Source organism: Vidua macroura, chromosome 1 (genome assembly GCF_024509145.1).
Source record: "Vidua macroura isolate BioBank_ID:100142 chromosome 1, ASM2450914v1, whole genome shotgun sequence".
In the NCBI taxonomy this organism is placed as follows: domain Eukaryota; kingdom Metazoa; phylum Chordata; class Aves; order Passeriformes; family Viduidae; genus Vidua; species Vidua macroura.
In genome coordinates this window covers 47,579,487-47,598,225 of record NC_071571.1, presented here as the reverse complement: position 1 = coordinate 47,598,225, position 18,739 = coordinate 47,579,487, and the positions used below count along the sequence as shown (strand labels likewise).

Here is an 18,739-nt window from a genome sequence, read left to right as displayed (position 1 = left end):
AGGAATGAGAAGAAAAAGAAGAAGAAGAAGAAGAGTGTAAGTTTTAGCTTCCTGTTAAGTCTACTAGGGAAAAGTAGAACCCCTTGCATTTCATTGTTTGAGGAGGTGTTAACCTCTGAAATATAAATGGGTAACACAAGAAGAAATCAGTTGAGTCTACTTTGTAATGGTTCTAGTTTAAGCTGGAACTCCTCTGCTGTACTGTGGGAGTGGGATTGATGCTAATGCTATGTTTGGGAAACAGGGGAAGGGAAGGGAAGGGAAGGGAAGGGAAGGGAAGGGAAGGGAAGGGAAGGGAAGGGAAGGGAAGGGAAGGGAAGGGAAGGGAAGGGAAGGGAAGGGAAGGGAAGGGAAGGGAAGGGAAGGGAAGGGAAGGGAAGGGAAGGGAAGGGAAGGGAAGGGAAGGGAAGGGAAGGGCTCTGACCCTGTGATAGCAAGATACACACAGATACATGGAGCAATTTGGCTGCAAGTTTTCTTCAGCAGGAGCAGAAATATTTGCAGTGACCAGCTTATAGTTCTCCAAGTTCTATCCCCAGTTGCAAATTGTTGCAAGAACAACTTGCAACTGGGGATAGAGTGTTTCCACTTTCAATTGAGCCATTCCGCTGAGCTGCCAAGAGCAATGAACTTCCTAAGTTTGTGCCAGTTCATGCTCAGGAGATATTTCCAGATATTGAACCAGGTTGGTTTCCAGTTTAAAAATAATCCAAATACAATCCCTAAACCAAAACCACAGAGGTTTAGAATTCAATTCAGTTCATACTCTCTGTAATTCCTTGCTGGGAAAAACTCCTGGCTGCTGAATTTTAATCTAACATAGGAAAAGTTTCTACTGCTTTTTACAAATATAAATGGGAAGGAGTTGACACTTATTTTTCTAAAAGCATTAGTCTGGTGCTTCTTTTGCCTTAGTAGTTTTGAAACTAACATATCCAACCTGTCCTATTTATGATGGAGAAATTTAGCTATTTCTTAAAAAAAACATTTGAAATCTCAATTATTTCTTGATGGTTGGTTTAGAAATGCTATTTCTCAAACTTGTCACTGTAGACTGGGAAACACTTTCTTTTTCCAAATGTATTCCTTCACAGTTTTTGAATTGATGCTAATAACCTGTATATGATGTCACAGATGGTCAGATTCAGTCAAGAAAATTTGGCAAATGCTTTCTTAGGGCTTGACAGTATTTTTTTCCAGATGAATATATATTGTTTAGCTTGTGTTATGAATGAGATTATTTTAATAAAAGTGAGGATAGTTCACTTGCCTCATGTGCAATATCTCTTGAGACATGAGTGGGATAATGCTTTGTAAAAAAACAGCCAAGCAATAATCCTAAATTTTGAGAACTAATTTTAATTTGAAATGCAGAAACAAAGCATGGTCTTATATATACAAGATGACTTTCATTTTCCTGTCTGAAATTGTTAAGTGTGTGCAATGGGAGTAATAGGAGAGAATTTCTAAAAAGGTTAACTTAGATCCTTTTCCAAGTACAACCACAGTCCAACAGAGAAATTACAGCTGAAGGGTTTTGCTTGCCTCTTTTTTATTTGCTTGTTTGCTCTGAGAAATAATTATTTTAATCTTTCTGTATCTCTATTCTGTGATCCTCAAGCATACAGACATATTTCTGGAGTGAGTGATAGTACACTTGACCAAATAAGGTACTCAAGGGAAAATTAGGCAATCACTCATGGTCAGGGTGGAATAAGTGATTGAAAAGATGTAAATGTATTCAGGAACCTCAAGGCATGATGTAAAAATTATTTTATTCAATTCTTGTAGTCAACAAGGACAAAACAAATAATGGATTTACAATACAAAAGAGGAAATAAAGCTCAAATAACAATAACAGTAAAACCAGAGACTACACAAGTAATGGAACAAGCTCCTGGGGAATACTGACCTGAGACATTATACCGTAGATTAAATTTCGTCCTTGTTGTCCTGATTCAGATATTTTACAAAAATGTGACCTCAGCAATGTGTTGTCTGGGCCTCCTTCCTCTTCCAGTCTCCCATGTATTCACCTGGTTTATACTCAAGGGCTTTTTATCTCCCAGCACCCTGCAGTCTTTTTCTCTTCCAGCATCATGAGGAGACAACCTGCACTACTTGACTTCACCTGAACTAGGTGATTCCCTAAGCTTCTTTAGAAATGATAAGGTTTGGAGTTATAATGAATTATACCTGTCAGTATACAATGCAAATGCTGTAGGATATAGGGCAGGAATAAATTTTAAAATGTTTGGACTCTTTAGAATACCTTTAAGCAAGAGATCTGTTTTTCCAGAATGCAATGTTTTAATATGCTATTTTTATAGTGATATAACTGAAATGCTGGTTTAATGTTTCAGCCTATAAAGAAGAGCAATAACATAAAGTAGGGCAATATTACAGCCTAATTAAACATTTCTAAAACATAACTTTTGATGACAGTAGTTCTACCTATCCAAAACTATGCTCTGTCAGCTGTAGGGGCATACAGCTTGGTTCATATTGGTCTATGAAGCGTAAAACTCCAGTGGAGTAACTTATGAGCTGAATGTGCCACTTGGAAATGTATTATTTAAATAGCCTCTCTTGTTAAGACTGTGGCCTAATTAATTTGATTTTCCCTTTGCCTTTGAAGAGGTCAAGCTTGGCATTTGAAGAGTGAGTGTTAGCTACTGTCCTTCTAGAGGCTGATTAATGTTCATAAAGCCATTTGAAGATGCTTGGCTCTTAGTATGTTTTGGTGATGATCTTGGATAAAAACACTAACAAGGACTGAGGTTAAGTGTTTCCTGAGCAGCTTGCACCCTGCCACATCACTGTTTTCCCATTTTGTAAGTAGCAATTACTCAGTTTGGTCTGTGTTAAAAAGAGTACGCTTCAGCAGTTTTATTTTTGTTCTATCAGTCTGACTTTGGGACTCTAGCCCAGAGTGTTAAAAACATAATTTACAGATTAAGACTATTTGTAGGGGAAGAAAATAATGTAGGTGGTTGCAGTTAGATAAGTAAGGTGCAGTTTTCACAGTGAGTTAATGACCTTTGCCTCAACAAGTCCATCTGGCTTCCAGGAAGGATTGGGAGTGGGAAGATTTGCCCACAGATTTCCCCACAGATCACCATGTTGTCGCTGCCAAGCTTAGAGCTGCTGACTGCCCATGGCAGACCAAGAATGGAATAGAGAGTGGGCTGCAGACATGCTAAGGAGTGTTCCCAGCCTGGGGCTTATTGCACAGGATTTTGCCTGTGCAGAGTTGTACCCAGTGGCCAGTTTCTTCTTCCCCACATTTTATTTTCACAAAGAGGCAGGGGGGAAAGATGTTATATGGCAATTTAGTGCAAGCGTGTATAAATATGCATATTTTAAAGAGAGGTACAGTTTGTACAGATGCAGAAGGGGAGGGAGGAGCAGTGTTGCTGCTAAGGTGGTTTGTCCTTTGTGGGGCTGTAGTAGTGGTGGCACCACGCATATTTTCAAAGAAGTCAAGGGCAGATAGTGGGTGTGCATCTCCTGATTCTTGAGCAAGCAATGTAGTTTCAGCATAGCTCAGAACAGATCTGGCATGAAAGATGAAGTGCCATTGCCCTAGGATGTGTGATAGAGTGAACTCCCTCACCTTAATCACAGAAAATATTTTTTTTATTAATATTGATGTAATTTCTTCCTGTGTCTCAGTCTGTTACCTTGTTTGATATTTTGGATATATCTGGGATTGATTCAAAGCAAGTGGTTGAACTAAGAGTGCTTTTGTTCTGTTCCATTTTCTGTGATGGCAGAGGAGCTGGGTGAGTTTAGTTCACTTTCTAGGTAACTGGACCTTTGTCCTCACAGCTTTTACATTTTGGAAGCTGGCCTGACTGACTAGGCAGCAATGTCAGGCAGCCAGCTGTCTGATACCCCACCATGGGGGCACTGAAGGCAGCCTAACAGCCTGTCATAAAAATGCAGCAGAGCAGGCATCTCATATACAGACACCTCTGATGGTGAGTACAGATGGTTTGTGCCAGGTCTGCATGAGAAATTCAGTTGTAACTTTTTTTTTTCTAATGGAGGAATGACTTGGTACCAGGGAAAATATTATTTTCCTTCCTGACTTGACTGTTGGTTTGTCACTTCTCCATTTTTTTCATTTGATTTTTCTCCTTGTAGTTGTCCTGCTTTTCCTCACTTGGAAAACCAGCTACCCCCTAGAAATATGTTTTTTACTCTAGTTGTCTTACACAAGGACTACATGGTTTCTTTGTAGTAAAGTTTTAAAGATCTGATTTTAATGAGATGGTCCATGTCTGGGAACAGGGAATGGGAGCTGCTTAGGTAGTAAGGGGTAACCTAAAAATATCCATAGACTCCCCAGGTTATGGTTTGTGGTGTTTTTCATGCAGGCTTTCATAGGCTCCTTTAAGTTTTGCTTACAGATGGAGCCTTAGCCAGCCTACCTAAAGCAGAATTAATTTTCACTGACAGTTCCTCCTCTCTTGTGAATCAAAACAGCATGGTCTGTATTTCACATGGTAACCAGAGTATATTCTGTATGAAGTATCTCACAGAAAGTCATTGAAGAGGCATGAATTATAACCTGTAGTCCAGTCTGTGTAACTTCCTAATAAAGACAATGAGTAATCAGAGATAAGTGTTTGCTTTTTAGCAAGAATCCCTTCAGGAGGAGAAGCAATAAGCTAGTGCTCTCTAAACCAGTCAGAGTAAGACATGAAAAGCCAGCAGTTCTGCCATGAAAGGCAGTTTCTCATTGCAATGCTTGTGGAAGGTGACATCAAGGAGATGCACAAGCAGGGGCAGAGCAAATGTCTGCTTCTTCTGCATCCAGGAGCTTCTGATCCCAGTCCTCAGAGTTCTGTGTCTGAGGTGCTGCAACAGTTATTAGAAAATGTGCCAAAATGTAGCATTTAGCAAGAAACCTTGCCAATGCATACTTTATGGCTAAAAATGGTGGTTGCACAGAGTGATTGCTTTTACACTGCTCTTTATAAATGCTGCATATCTACCTCCCCCATTGCCACTGGCATTCTTCCTGATTTGTCTGGAGATGAGATTAAGTCTAGTTTCTTTGAGGGCTTAAGAGAGAACGGGTGCAACAGGTAAAAGAACAGGATATCAACTTGGAACAGATGTGAGAAGGTGTTCGCCTTCACAAATCTGAGCTTAGTTGGCCTTCTGTGAGTGCCACTACCTGTGTCTGCTGGACTTCAAGTAAAAACTGTGAGAAATGCTTTTTTATATGGTGGTTTGATTAGTATTTTTTAAGCTTTCATGTGGGCATCATTACCCTCTGTGCTTTGCAAGATGTCAGGAACCTGACAGAGAAGCATTAAGAAAGTATTGTATAATATGTTTATTTGGTAACCAACATTCTACAGATCTTTCTTGATACATCTACTTACCTCTTATTCTATATGTTTGCTAGAAGTGACCATAAAGACTTCATAGGCCCCAAGCAAATTTCTCATGTTAATCAATTAACATTCTGATATTCTTGAAGATCTTTTCCAATGTAGATAATTCTATGATTCTATTGTTCAGGGATACTATAAAAATGCCAGAGAATAATTAGAGATATGTACTTGCAGACCTATGTCCTTTTCTTCCCAAAAGAATACAATTTTTTTTTTTGGTATGAAGAATTTAAAATTGTTTTTTCATACAATTTCCACTCTCAAGGAGTTTTCTCCTAGAAGTGCATGACTAATTCATATGAAGTGCTCCCTCACTTCTGAAAATGATATTCCAATTTATCCATCAGGTTTTAAAACTACATTTTCTTATTGTTATTGATTACTGTTGTTTTTTTTTAGTACTGGAAGCAGTGGAGAAATCAAGAGGGAAGCAGAGAACTTTCCTGTTGCCCAGCAGTATGCTCTGACAGATTGCAGAGGCAGTTCAGATTTATTTATAATTGGCACCTGTTTTGTCACAAACAAAAATAGCTTGCTCTTGAACAAGATGGGGAACTCTTATCTGCATGACAATCTTTGTAATCTTTCTCATTTCCTAGTTGCATATAAGAACCTTTTTTTTTTTTTTTTTAATTCTCTTTGTACTTTGGCTTTCTGTTTGCATTTCCAAACTACAGTGTTCAGCCTTCAGGTCTGGTCTAAGCAGGAGAGGGGCAGTGAAATCTCTGTATTTACTGAGAGCTGCAAAGGGAGTTATCTTTACAAAGTCAGCCTGCCTGTGTGGACACCACTGTCTCCACTGGTTTCTTTCAGTTCACCATCACCTCTGGATGTGGCAGAGTGAGTCTGATGCCTTCTTATTGCCACCCCTGGACTGCTGGATCTGTTGGTAGTGATGAGTGCAGGGCTTTATTGAGTTGTGCTGCAGTAGTCAGGGGTCTTCTTTCACCACTTTTTTTGAGACAGTGGGAGAGGTGGGTTTTTAGAGTGGCTCTTTTATTTAATGATATACTGGGGAGAGGATATGCTTTTTTGACAAAGGTGGAGTCACCTTTAAAGCAAATCTGGGGAAATTACTGAAGACCTTTCAGAGTTTCATGGAATCCTTGTTTTTCATTGCATATTAAAATTTATTCTCAGCCTTGAGAAACTTGCAGACTGTAGGATTCCTTTTGTGTGTGCTTTTTTTTCCAGTTTCCCTCCATAGTACCGTTATGGATCTCACAGGTTCAGAGACATGGTATTGCCTTATAGTCTCAGGAGTTTGAGTTGATGGGTTCTGCTGCATGCTTAGCAATTTCTTATAGTTTCTATTCCGACTAAATATGTGATCAGGTAAGGTAAAATGTTGAAGCTCTCTTGTTGCTAGGCAATTTTGGTGGCTTTTGTTCTAATACCAGTTGAGTCTTCTAAAAAGAACTGTTCCCTAGGAAGGAAAATTACACAATTGGCAGCAATATTACTACTTCATTATTGCCCTGCCACTACCAGTGACCTTCCTTGCTTTAAATTACACTGTTTCCTTATCATGTGCCAGAAAGGTAGCCAAAGGTTCAAATTATTGCCAGCAGACCACAGGGATCAGCAGTATAGAAAACCTGGCAATCACTGTATTTCTGCAGTATTAGGTGCTCTTCTTCTCCTATGTTCTTGTATTACTGAGAGAATTTTTGATTGTGTATATAAAAATGGTCATGGCAGTAGTTATTTTTGCTGTACTACATCGTCAGGGAGAAGTAAAATTCTCCTCCTGAGAGCTAGTGAGAATTACTTGCTCTTTGGTCCTTCTCTTATTGGCAAATAATAATCCCAGAGGAGGCCATGCCAAGTGGAGATGATATTTCCAAGGTCCGTATGGCTCCCTTCATTTGTGGATCTTGCTGCACTTCTGAAAGTGCAATGGTTCTTTCCACCCGCCTCCTCTCTGATGAAATATTATCATCTCCATTCTGTGAAATTCAGGAAAACAACTGAAGGGATAAATGACTCACACTGAATTAAGCAGCAGCTCAGGAAGAGAAAGCACAGCTCTCTTTGAAAATGGGATCACATGACTCCCAAGTACCTTTAAGACAGGGAGATGTGTTTGAACCCCTCTCTCCCTGGGACTTTGCAAACCTGCTTCCCAGGATTCTGCATCACTGCTTCCCTCACCTCAAAATTGTTCTGATGCAACTTCAGGATGCTTTTCTAGATGAGTTTCAGGGTGCACAGGATCTGTTAGTACCACCCCTGGCATAGAGGCTGACTCCTCAACACAGGTGCCTGCCTGCCTCTCTGCGTGACAGCATTTTTGCCAGCTGACTGTGTTTAGATGTCTGACTGAATAATATGATTGATTTAAACTGACTCCCTGCTTTTGAGATATTTGAGAATACACAGCAACCTTATCACTTTTATTTATTATCTACTTAATCAGGTCTATTGAAGTTCTGTTTTGTAGAACGATTGTACATAGCTGACAGCTTTGAATGAAGTGTCTCATTTGTGATTGTCTTTCATATGCATTTCCAATTTCATGGGTCCAAGCCTTAAATTTACAGAAAATGTACTGTTTAACTCACCTCATCTCAATCCCCCATAGCATCATGAATGGATTTTGTAAATAATAGATTGGGTGGTTCCTAATTTCAAACATTCCCTTCATGATGGATATGGCTTTCATACCAGTACAATCTTTTTCATCTCTTGAATTCAAGAACTCCACAAGGGAGGTCAGAATGACCACATGCCATTTCAAAGGCACGGTGGGGGATGAGTAGTATCAACACAGCAGTTTAGCAGAGTCAGAAAGAAAGCAGAGTTTTCTTAAGTTCAAGGGCAGTACCTCGCCCACAAAGGTGTATCACTGTATCTCTGCCTGCTGTTCTAGCTTTGGGGGCATGATGATCTTATCTCTGTATTACTCACTAGCATTCCACAAAACAATCTAAGATACGAAATTGTATCAATCTTTTCCTTTGCTTCCAAGTGGAAACCATGTGTAGAAGACATCTACGTGTAGTCTACTTTTTAACGCGGGGGGAAAATATAATGATCTCTTACAGCAATCAGTCAGTTTCTGTTGAGTTAGTGGCCTTTTGTGCATACTGCTTTGGACAGTGAGGTGACACAGCAACCTGCTGTCTGGTCTGCTGCACTGGTCCTTTCCTGGAGTCTGCATGGAGAAATCCCTGTTGCCCATATTGAGTTCCCCACAGCAACTTTGAAATTTGAATTTCTGCTGTACTTCAAGCAAAACACTTATTGAAATGTCATCACATAATCTGTGCCCTTTCAAGACAGGTTTATGCAAATATGCAAATACATAGCTGTTCTTGACACAGCTAAAAATCTAATGATATTCTGTCTCCTGGGAAAAGGTGTTTAGAGATGGAGTACAAAATGAAGGTACCTTCATTTATAAAGGTACTCTTTTCTTCTTTCTCACTTTTTTTTTCCCCTGTTGCTTTCTACTAATCCACAGAGGAACAACGTAACATGTCAAATCTGTTTACTCCTCAAACAGTCTGGGATGCTTGCATGTCTTTATTGTAATTTAGGAAGCAACTGACAGACAAAATTGTGTTGGGTAGACACTAAAAATACACACTGAAGGAACCACATAAACTCCCAGGTACAAATTAGCTGGTTTTTTTTTTTGTTTTGCTTTTTTTTCTTTTTTTTTCTTTTTTTTTTTCCCAGTGCAATTTATAATGAGAAATGAACTAAGCTTCTTTCTCAAAGTTCCAGCTATAGATCAGCTAGAAACTTTAGGGACTACTTGTATCCTGAGAGGTGGCATATTGATCTACAGCTCCAAGAATTGTGCCAAGAATTGAAAATCAACAAGATCTTCACCTGATTTATGTAGGCTAGACATCTGTGGAATCGCTTTCGAAGGTGATCTCTCAGAGGCGTAATTAAAACTTGATGGTGAATAATCATGATGATTTGTGTCCCCACATTGTAGCCGTGTGGCTGTTTTTATGTGGTTGTAAATGTGGTTGGTCCCTGCTTCTGAAAAGGATGGTTAGAAAGTACTGGGCTTAAGGGCTAGAATTTTGCACGCAGCTCTTATGCAGAAGGTCTCAAATTTTCCCAAGACCAGACCTCTGTTTCAGTTTTGACTAGTCAAATTGCAAGTTGGTGAAAAGATAAATTCAAAAAGTTTTTAATTACTAAAACTGAGCAGCCTCTAATTTTGCTTACTCTGCAGAGAGAGGCAGTGCTCTGATATTGGAGATGTAGACTTGAGGCTGGAGAGAGTGGGCAAAGAGAGCAGTTTGCAAATTAGTCTTACTTTGGTCTCTACACATTATCAACAACAGCATCACCTTTTCCTTCATCCTCAACTCACCTGTCAAAAGGAGAAGGAAAGCATTGGGGCAAGGGTTATCCTTCATTAGATATTTAAACACTCTGAGCAGGACACAGATTTAACTAGAGCTGCAGCCTGAAGATTTTTTCCATTGAATTCTATGGTTTTGTATTAGTGTGGATAGAATTTTCAAGGCATACAAAAGGCTACCGCTGAAGCAGACTGGATTTCTTTCTTTTCTCTGCTGTCTGGATGATGGTTGGAGTTTTGAAGAAGCTGTTTATCATTTGATTTTGAATTATTCCTAGGATTTGTTTGTGCTTTAAGATATTTATCCTGTCTTCTAAAAGGCCCAGTTTTCTCAGTTTATATCAGTAACAGTGATTTTTACTCTTTCATTTTGAAACTGAAAAGCATAAAACACCATCCATTGCCTACTTATAAAATAAGGTGGGGAGAGGTAGCATCTCTAATTCTGCATGCAGAACAGTGAGCATACTAGATACAGTTAGAGGTTGATTATCATAAGAGGCATGAGTTAGAACCAATGATCAATTTTTTGAGAATACCTAGCCTTTCCATTAATTTTGATTTATTGATTTTTATGAGCAGGAGCAGTGAGAAGCTCAGGCTTTGAGGAGGATCAGAGAGGCCAGTGCGTGTCGAGGGTTATTGCCTTGTTTCGTGCTGTGATTTATACAGTGAAGGTACTGGCTGAACTCTTCTGCTTGGTGTTATTTTATTTCTACTCATCATTATAGTATTTCATGACTTAAAGACAAGTGCCCTCTGAGAATCTGTTCTGCTGTGTCTCTGACATTATTACAGGCTGAAGTTCTGATTATTGGAAGTGCTGAGCCCTTGCAGCTCCAGTGGAATGAATGGAGGCTGAAGGTGCTCTGAAAAGCATGCCTGAGGCATTTTGTTCTTCTGAAGGGATTGAGTTGTTCCTCATAAATATAGGTCTCTGCTTTGACTAATTCCCCCTTGGCTGCAAATCCTTTGAAGTAAATGGAGTTTACTTGATTAGAATTAAACCTGTGCTCCAAATTTAACTCCCATCTTTGCCATGTAGCTGAAGAATTGATTAGATCTTAGTAAATCTGATGTTAAAATTAAGCTTCAAAATTACAAATAAGCTTCAGTTTTGCTGTCTAATTGGAATATTGCATGCTGGGAAAGATCAGAAACTTTTTTTTTTTTTTTAAGGGTTCAGGTGATTCTGAACACAATTCGTGTTCCCACAGCAGAGGTAACTGAACACAATGAAAAGGGAGTTTTGTGGCTAGAAGAGGTACCAAGACCAAGTGTCTGCAGCTGGTGCAGAGAGTCAGCCTGGCTGAGTCATTCACATCCTCCTGGACAGGGTCTTAATTCTAATTCCAGTGAGAGAAAGCAGATGTCAGACAGTGATTCAGTCCCAGGAAAATGTGATTTATCCCAGTGCTTGATAATTCTGCTGTTCTTGCACAGGAGGAAGTTTGCCTAAGTAGTGGCTGTTTGATCCTGAAGTAAGGAAAGATGGTGCTGTTTAAGCATATGAGTGACTGCCGGAAAAGTTCAAAGGAGCACTCCTGAAGGGGTGAAAGGTGAAGCTGAGAGATTTGGGGACTAGGTATATAGAAAAAGCTTATTCAGCTTGACTTTTTTCTTTGCCTTTTTAAGAACATAGATATGCAACCTACTGAAGTGGCCCTGCAAGTCATGGCAGGTCTGAAGATTCTATTCAGTCCTTGGCTAAAGGAAGGCCCTTCTCTACTCAGGTTGTTCAGATGTGCCCAGAGGTCAGCACTGCTTCAGTTCTTAGTTTTTGAAAATTATTTTTTTTTGCTCAAGGAAAATCACAGCACACTCCTGCTTTTCCATTTTGGGATCATTACTACAGTGTTCCTTGATTTTTTTTTACTTCCTTAAAGCCAGTATTTGATTAAAAATAAAGATGTTTGGGGATTTTTTTTTTGGTTTTGTTTGGTTTTTATTATGTTTGTCTCAGATAAGAGATAGATTATAGAAGATCCATTGCTTTTGATTCTGGTTATTTTCAAAGAACAAATTTAATCAGTTATATTCTCTATATCTGTCAACATTTTTCTTGTTACCTCTGTGCAATATGGTAGATCATCTGCTGTGTCAGCAGAGCTTCACATTTCAGTGTGTATACTGATCTAATCCTGTTTTGTGAGTGATGGGCCTTGGTGTTTGGTTCTCAGCAGTCAAGATGGACCATGCTGTTATAGCAGTGGGGAAAGCCCTTCTTTTGATGAGCTTCTTCCCTTTGTCTCTCTGTCCCAGACTGAGCTACAAAACTTGGCACAAACAACAAACATTGAGAGCATATTCAGGCAAACTGGTAGTTGCTTCCTCTTCTTGCTATCAGTCCCCTAAAGACAAGGGTCTATATTTGTTTTGTTGTCTTTAAGACTGTAGACAAAGGCTGGCTTTTCAGAGTAGTGTTTTGACACCCTTTGCTCCAAGAACTGGGATTTCACTCAAATACACTACTTTCTAAATTTCATGGCTGATTGTATTTTACGTTTATTTTTCAAAGCTCCTGCCTGTACATGTTTTATTCCACCCCCCCTTGTTTTTCTGTTTTTAGCCAGTGAGACCTGCAACGATTTCCATCCCATGTTCTTCACCCATGACAGATCGTTTGAGGAGTTCTTCTGTATCTGCATTCAGCTTTTGAACAAGACATGGAAGGAAATGAGGGCAACTTCAGAGGACTTTAACAAGGCAAGAAAAAGGGTGGGGGGGGAAATAACTGGGCAGAATGGTGAAACAATGCCATATATTCTTCTCTAGAGGCACAGGGATTTACTAATTCCCATTCTGCTGAAAGCCTAGAGATTTATCTCTTTGGATGCTTTGGACATTGGAATGCCAGCATTTAGAAAGTTATGGATAGAGGATGGGAAATGTAAGGAGGTTCATGGACCTTTTTCAGTCATGTTGCACTGCAGACTATGAGACTAAAATCCTGGCTTGAGGGGAAATTCTGCCTTTTTATGTTAGCAATATTATGCTGAAGTGCTGCAGCCTCCAAGGTTGTAAATAATGCAGAGAGAGTACTGCAGTTATAATTCTGTGCATCCCTTTCATTTCATGTGAGCAGTAAAGTGATAAAATATTCAAGAGTGGACACAATCATGACAGAGTGCTGTGCAGTTTAGTTTGCTAAAACAAAAACAAACAAACCAAAAAACCCAACAAAAAAAAAAAAACACACACAAAAAAAAAAAAAAACAAAAAACAAAAAAAAAAAAAACAAAACCCAAACCAACCAAAAAAAAAAAAAAAAAAAAAAAACCTACCCAAAAAAACTACAAACAAACAAACACAAATAAAACACCCTGAAAACCAGTGAAATAAAAATTCAACCAAAAAGCTCCTCAGTAAGAACTCTGGAAGCTTCAGCCAATCTCCCAATCCTCAGAAAAGCAATAAGGAACAGGTCTGTTTTAGTGGTCCCTAGGCATCCAATTTTTACCCAATTTACCATGAGACTGAACAGTATCTCGGGCATTTTCTAAGTATGGCAAACTCATGCTTTTATGGCCATCTGTCATCCTTATCTTCATTGGGATTCTCTGTCTGGATCTTGAGCCTCTCCCTGGGAGATGTTGGTTTTAGAACTGTTGGTTGGGAATGAAAAGTGAGACTGCTGCTCTGTCAGCACATGCCTTACAAGTGCTCTGAAGTCACTAGACTCAAATGTCTTGTTAGAGCCAGTAGGAATAATCATGCCTGACTTCTAATTGGAACTGTCTATTATTGAAGTGGTCCCAATGTCCATTTTCTACTTCAGAGTGACGGTGAATTTTTAGGTCACAGTGAGGAGTAACCTTTGTTGAGTTTCAGGCAAGTTAGTTGGCAGCAGTACCAGAGCCCTGGCTAAAGAGATAAAGGAAGTCCAATATGCACACTGTCGTAGCCAGATGACCTAGAGCCTTGTTGTTATATGGAATTTCTGACATGCTTCTCCTACCTCACGATCCAGGAACACAGAAGGAGCAATAGCAAGATAAATTCACTGAACCATATAGAGTTGCTAAAATCAAGAGCTTAAAAAGCAACTTTATAAAGACTAATTCATAATATGTGGTTGTTTTAAATAAATGTATTAACAGCTCCGGTTACTTACAGGCCTTCTATCTCAGTAGAAGAAGGATTTGTCTGCATAATCTCCCACAACTTGAGTTGAAAAATTATTAGCAATCCTAGGGAATTCAGATAAAGAATGGCTCCATTTCTGGCACCAGCCCAGGTTACCCTAAAAAGAAATTTACTTTGCAGTGTTAGGCATTGTTGTGGAGGTTCATAGGAGATCAGGGAGTTTTTTCTCAGATATGACTAGTTTGCTACTTGTGTTTTCTGTTGCTGATAGTCCTGTGACTACCTATCAGTTCTGCCAAGTTCATAACATTGGCACTGTGTCTTACTTCATGTGTCATTGAAGACATGGGCAATTCTTAACTCCATGGGGCAAACCTGAAACATTTGCCATTGGTCTACCAAGGTTTGTGTCTGGTGGTGGCACTGTGCTGCATGATCTTGAAGCCAGGATCTCTGCCTGCAGAAATCACTCTTGATTTTGTAACTGCTTCTGTAAAGGGGAGGGAATTCTAAGCTCTTGTGTCTCTCATTTCTAACACTTCTCTAATTATGTTTTGCTGATCTAAATCCTTTCTTACAGTCATAAGTAAATTTTTTATGCTCTTATCCATTTCAAATGACATGTGGTGGTGATGTGAATTACTCAGCTGATAAACATCTGAAGGGATCTGTGAGTGAAGTAAACTGGGTTGTTGTGTGGGCTTGTGAAGCACTTGAGGGTTTGTGGGGGCTGATATGTTATATGGTGGTAACCAAGGTTTACCCATCTGCCTGGTGGGTGACAGTAGCCAGTGCAGCCCATGGGTTTTCCAAACTAAACACCACCATTTTTCATCCTTACCTGGCAAGAGGCTTTGGCGATCACAGCATGTTAGTGTTCTGTCTGCATCTTCCCTGTGTGCTAAGGGTACCCATTTCTGTGCAGTCATTTTTGAAAACTTGGCAGGCAAGGGCCATGTGGGTCTGGGGGAGCATTCAGCCTGTCCTTTCAGAAGTGAACGGGAAGAGAGCAGACCTCACAAGATGCAGTAAATTACTTGTGTGAAAACAAAATAAAATCTTCCATCTTCTCTTTGTGTTACTATTTTTCAGTTTCAATAACTGGATTGTCATGGTAGTGTATGAAACACCACTTTGTTACAGTTTACTATCCCCCTGCCTGATGGGATCATTTGTTTTATTCCTTTTTCCGTCTCTTCCTTCCTTAAAACCTCTAAAACAAAATTAGACGCTCTCAGTATATTGATGGGTAACTCTTGAGACCTGGACATTCTGCTAAAAAATCTAGACTGCTCGCTTTGATGTTTAATCATAACTGAAGAAAAGGAGCTTTTTAGTTTAATTTCAAACTTTTGATTAATCACAGTAACTTGTACATTGAGAGTCTGTAGGAGGTCTGTGTGCACATACAGAGAATTATTTCCTCCTCTTTGAATTGGGGAATGACAGGTACTAAAAGAGGCAAGGTGATTTAATTTCCCCTCAGGTTTTATTGCCTGCTCTCAAGGGTTCTTTAAGCCACATATTAAGACTTTCTTTTGAAGACAAAATGGCATACTGTGCCATCGTGGTTCTTCACTTTATGTTATGGAGATTCCACATAGGTTTGCTCATTTTTAAAGTTTCAAAAATAATTAAACCAGCACTTTGCTCATGGTTGGAAGAATTTTATGGTATTTTAGTGAGACATTGATGATCTCATGCTTTACCCAATTCTTATTCATTAAAAGACACACGTTTTGTCAACTTTTGCATGAGAAAAAGTTCTTTGATGTCTATGGTGATAGCATGACACTGTCAGACCTAAAACCTTTTTTTCAGTCTCTCTATATACTAGTAGATGTCTGAAGAGAATAATTCAGACAGGCAGCTAAGCTTATATTATGCCTTTGTAACATTTTAAGACATGCATAATTCATGTTTTGTGAGTTTCCTAAAGAAATTAAGATGCTGTTGTATAGATAGACATGCAAGTGGCAACAATTCCATTTGAAACCTTTTTGTTTTATTTGAGGCTACAGATGATCAAAGGATGCTTTACAAGTTTCTCCAAAGTCATTTGTGAGCAGACAGCGTGGTTTACAGCTTTGAAAATATAATCTAGTCTCCAAGCTTTACATAATTTTACATGTTTTATTAAAGCAGAAGAAAGCATAGTGTATTGATTTTTAGAATCAATGCTGACTGTAAGAAAGCTGGCCTGAGTTATCTCACATCCAGCATCTAGAAACCTTCAGCAGCAGCCTGCCCATTTAAATAGGTGCACATCAGTCAGATTTTCATCATATAGGGACCACCCTACACTCTGCTAAGGGTAATCAGGCTGCTGCCACACGGTCTGAGATGTACTTACATTGGCTTGGGGTTTATTGTTTCTTTTTAACACAGTGGTAGGTGGAATTCAAAGTACCCACCCAACAGTAAAACTCCTCCCATGGGGCCAAATGAAAGCATACTCCCAAATTTTTGTGGATCCCCACTAGATGTACTTTAGTAAATGCACCTGGATTGCCCTAATGTGGATTTACATTGTGATTGCTATCTCTTTAGTGATCTTCTTGTAAAGTACACATATTGTTTCTTGGGATACAAGGAGACAGCAAGTAGAACATCATGTAGGGGACAAGATTATCATCTTAATTCTGGTTTCCAGAGATTTCAGTCAGCTGCTTTTCGTAAGTTTGAAGTTCACATGCTAATAGGAGGAAGGGTGAGCAAATGGATTATTTTAATTGCAGCTATTACTTGTCTTATTAAACCTGCAGAACAGAATGAGCAATTTGCTAATTCTGTACCTAGTGTTGTACCATCTTAAAAAAAGCAGATTAAGAGTAAAAATAACTGCTTCCAGTCCAGTGTGGAAGGAAAAAGACAATTTTTTTTTACTTGGCTAGCAGGGTGTTAACATTCCATTATAGAGAATGGGCACAGTGTGGCTGCTTTTATTAGTATTAGCATAGTTGTTGGGTTTTAGATGACCAAAAATGACTACTCATAACAAGATGCAGATTATCATTCCAACATGGCTAAAGTGAAATTGGAGGAACCAAAACTGAAAAAATTGTAAGTACTGTGATATAAGGTGCTTGAAAACAAAATCCACTGCATTCACTAAAATTACAGGTTTGAGGAATAGGAAAGTGGGACGAAGTTGGCTAATGATGCTGCCAATGCATTTCTCTTGTTACTTAGAGATTTAGTTAATTTGCCTTCTGGCCATGTGTTTGAGATCATCACAGTATAAAACATGAGCCTTTAAATGTTTTGTGAAAACATATTTTGTAATAAGAATATGTAATAATATTATATAATATAGAAGAAGAAAAAATATAATAAGAAAAATATTATTAGAAACCTCAAAAACCTGGTTTCAGCATTCAGCTAGTATCCATTTCACAGTGGCAACCTGCTGAAGAACTGCTCTTGTGGTACCTGGCTATTTCAGGGACACACAAAGCTGCAGCACTGGATCCCCCTGCAGCAGGGTGGTCTGCTCAGCAAGACGATAAAATATGTCACTGACAGGCATGCACATAACAAACTGCCTTTGTGGTGATCAGAAGAGTAGACATTGTTCACAGCAGCAACAGATGCAAACAATAAATGCCCTACGTGAGTCCAGTAATTAAATAGCAAAGCAAACACAGAGTCATTTGATAACCACAAAAGATGTTTATGGCTCATGTTCAGGCTCTGTAAATGTTTTTCCTTGCTCACTGACAAGATAACAGAAAAGGTAACCAGGCGTAACATAAAAATGAAAAATACAATTTCCTTCCTTGGTGGAGGCTTGGAAATGCCATGCCACAGGTTTCTCAGCTTCTCTGGTGTTGTCGTGTCTTTGACTGCTGTAGGGATGAATAATTGGGGAAGGCTGGGTTCAAAATATGACTGAGTGTTCAAGGGCAGGCTCTTAAGAAGCAAACTTTTGTGAGCGGTGGTTTGTGTGAAAACGTGGTGGGCCAAACCCACCATCAGGTAATGTGAGTTACCCATGAGGAAGCAAAGGCCTAGGGGGTCATTTTGAAAGGGCCAGGACAACAATGTGGCAGAGGAGCTATCACCAGCTTTGCTGGGTCCACTACAAACTGGGGAGACTCGAGGACCAGACTCTGCACAACTCCTGTCCAAAATGCCCCCCTGGCTGCAACCTTGTTGTCTCAATGCTAGTCCTTGCCTTGGCAGCTCTGTGCCTGACCTGAAAGTGACAGGGCTTTGCCTCACTCTTGTGGGAGCAGTAGGTCCCCAGCATGCTCAAGTGATCCCCTCTAGTGGCACTAACAACATTCTGCACTTTTCTGCTCCTTGCAGGCTTGGCCGAGTCTTGATAAACTGCACTTTACAGGAAGGAGGCAAAGGCACCCAGAGCTGAAGTGCCTTGGCATTGAAGCAGCTGCAGGGTCAAAATCAGAACCAGGATGTCTGGCCACTTTCTCTAGCCTCCTCCATCACCCTGCCACAGATGCAGTAACAGCTTCAGCCCCAAAGAGGTGCTTTCCTCTCTCTCTGCCTCTCTTTCTCCCCACTCAGCTGCACAGGGAGGCTTGGAGAAGGATTGCAAATGGTAGCTTCAGAGAATGAAAGAAGCATTACCTCAAACAAGAGAAAAAGTAATTCAGGCAAACTTGAAAGTAAAATCCTTTTGTCAGTCTTTAAACCTATTTGTCACCTCCTTTTCAATGCAATGAAAGGAAAAAGGAAAGGGATGGTAAATAGCTCTTCACAGATGCCCTCCAATGCATTATTGTTTTCTTATGGGTCTGAAGCAGATGAATTTAACTTCTTTTGGGAGAAGCTTTGGAAGGCTGTTCTGTTTGGATTTTACTGTTGGGAAATACCAGGCTAGTGGAATGATTGAACCTCTCTGTTAGCTTTATAGCACCTTCCCTTGAGAATGCTTTGTTTATATCAC

At 39.6% G+C, this 18,739-nt stretch overlaps 1 protein-coding gene across 4 annotated transcripts in view; it reads left to right on the top strand.

Annotated features, from left to right (window-relative positions):
• ELMO1 (engulfment and cell motility 1) overlaps positions 1-18,739 on the top strand; it is a 303,043-nt gene that overhangs the window by 187,063 nt on the left and 97,241 nt on the right. For all 4 annotated transcript variants that reach the window (XM_053976921.1, XM_053976912.1, XM_053976927.1 and 1 more), the window contains one exon: positions 12,311-12,447. In XM_053976921.1, coding sequence (XP_053832896.1) covers positions 12,311-12,447 — 137 coding nt within the window. The remainder of the gene's footprint in view (positions 1-12,310; positions 12,448-18,739) is intronic.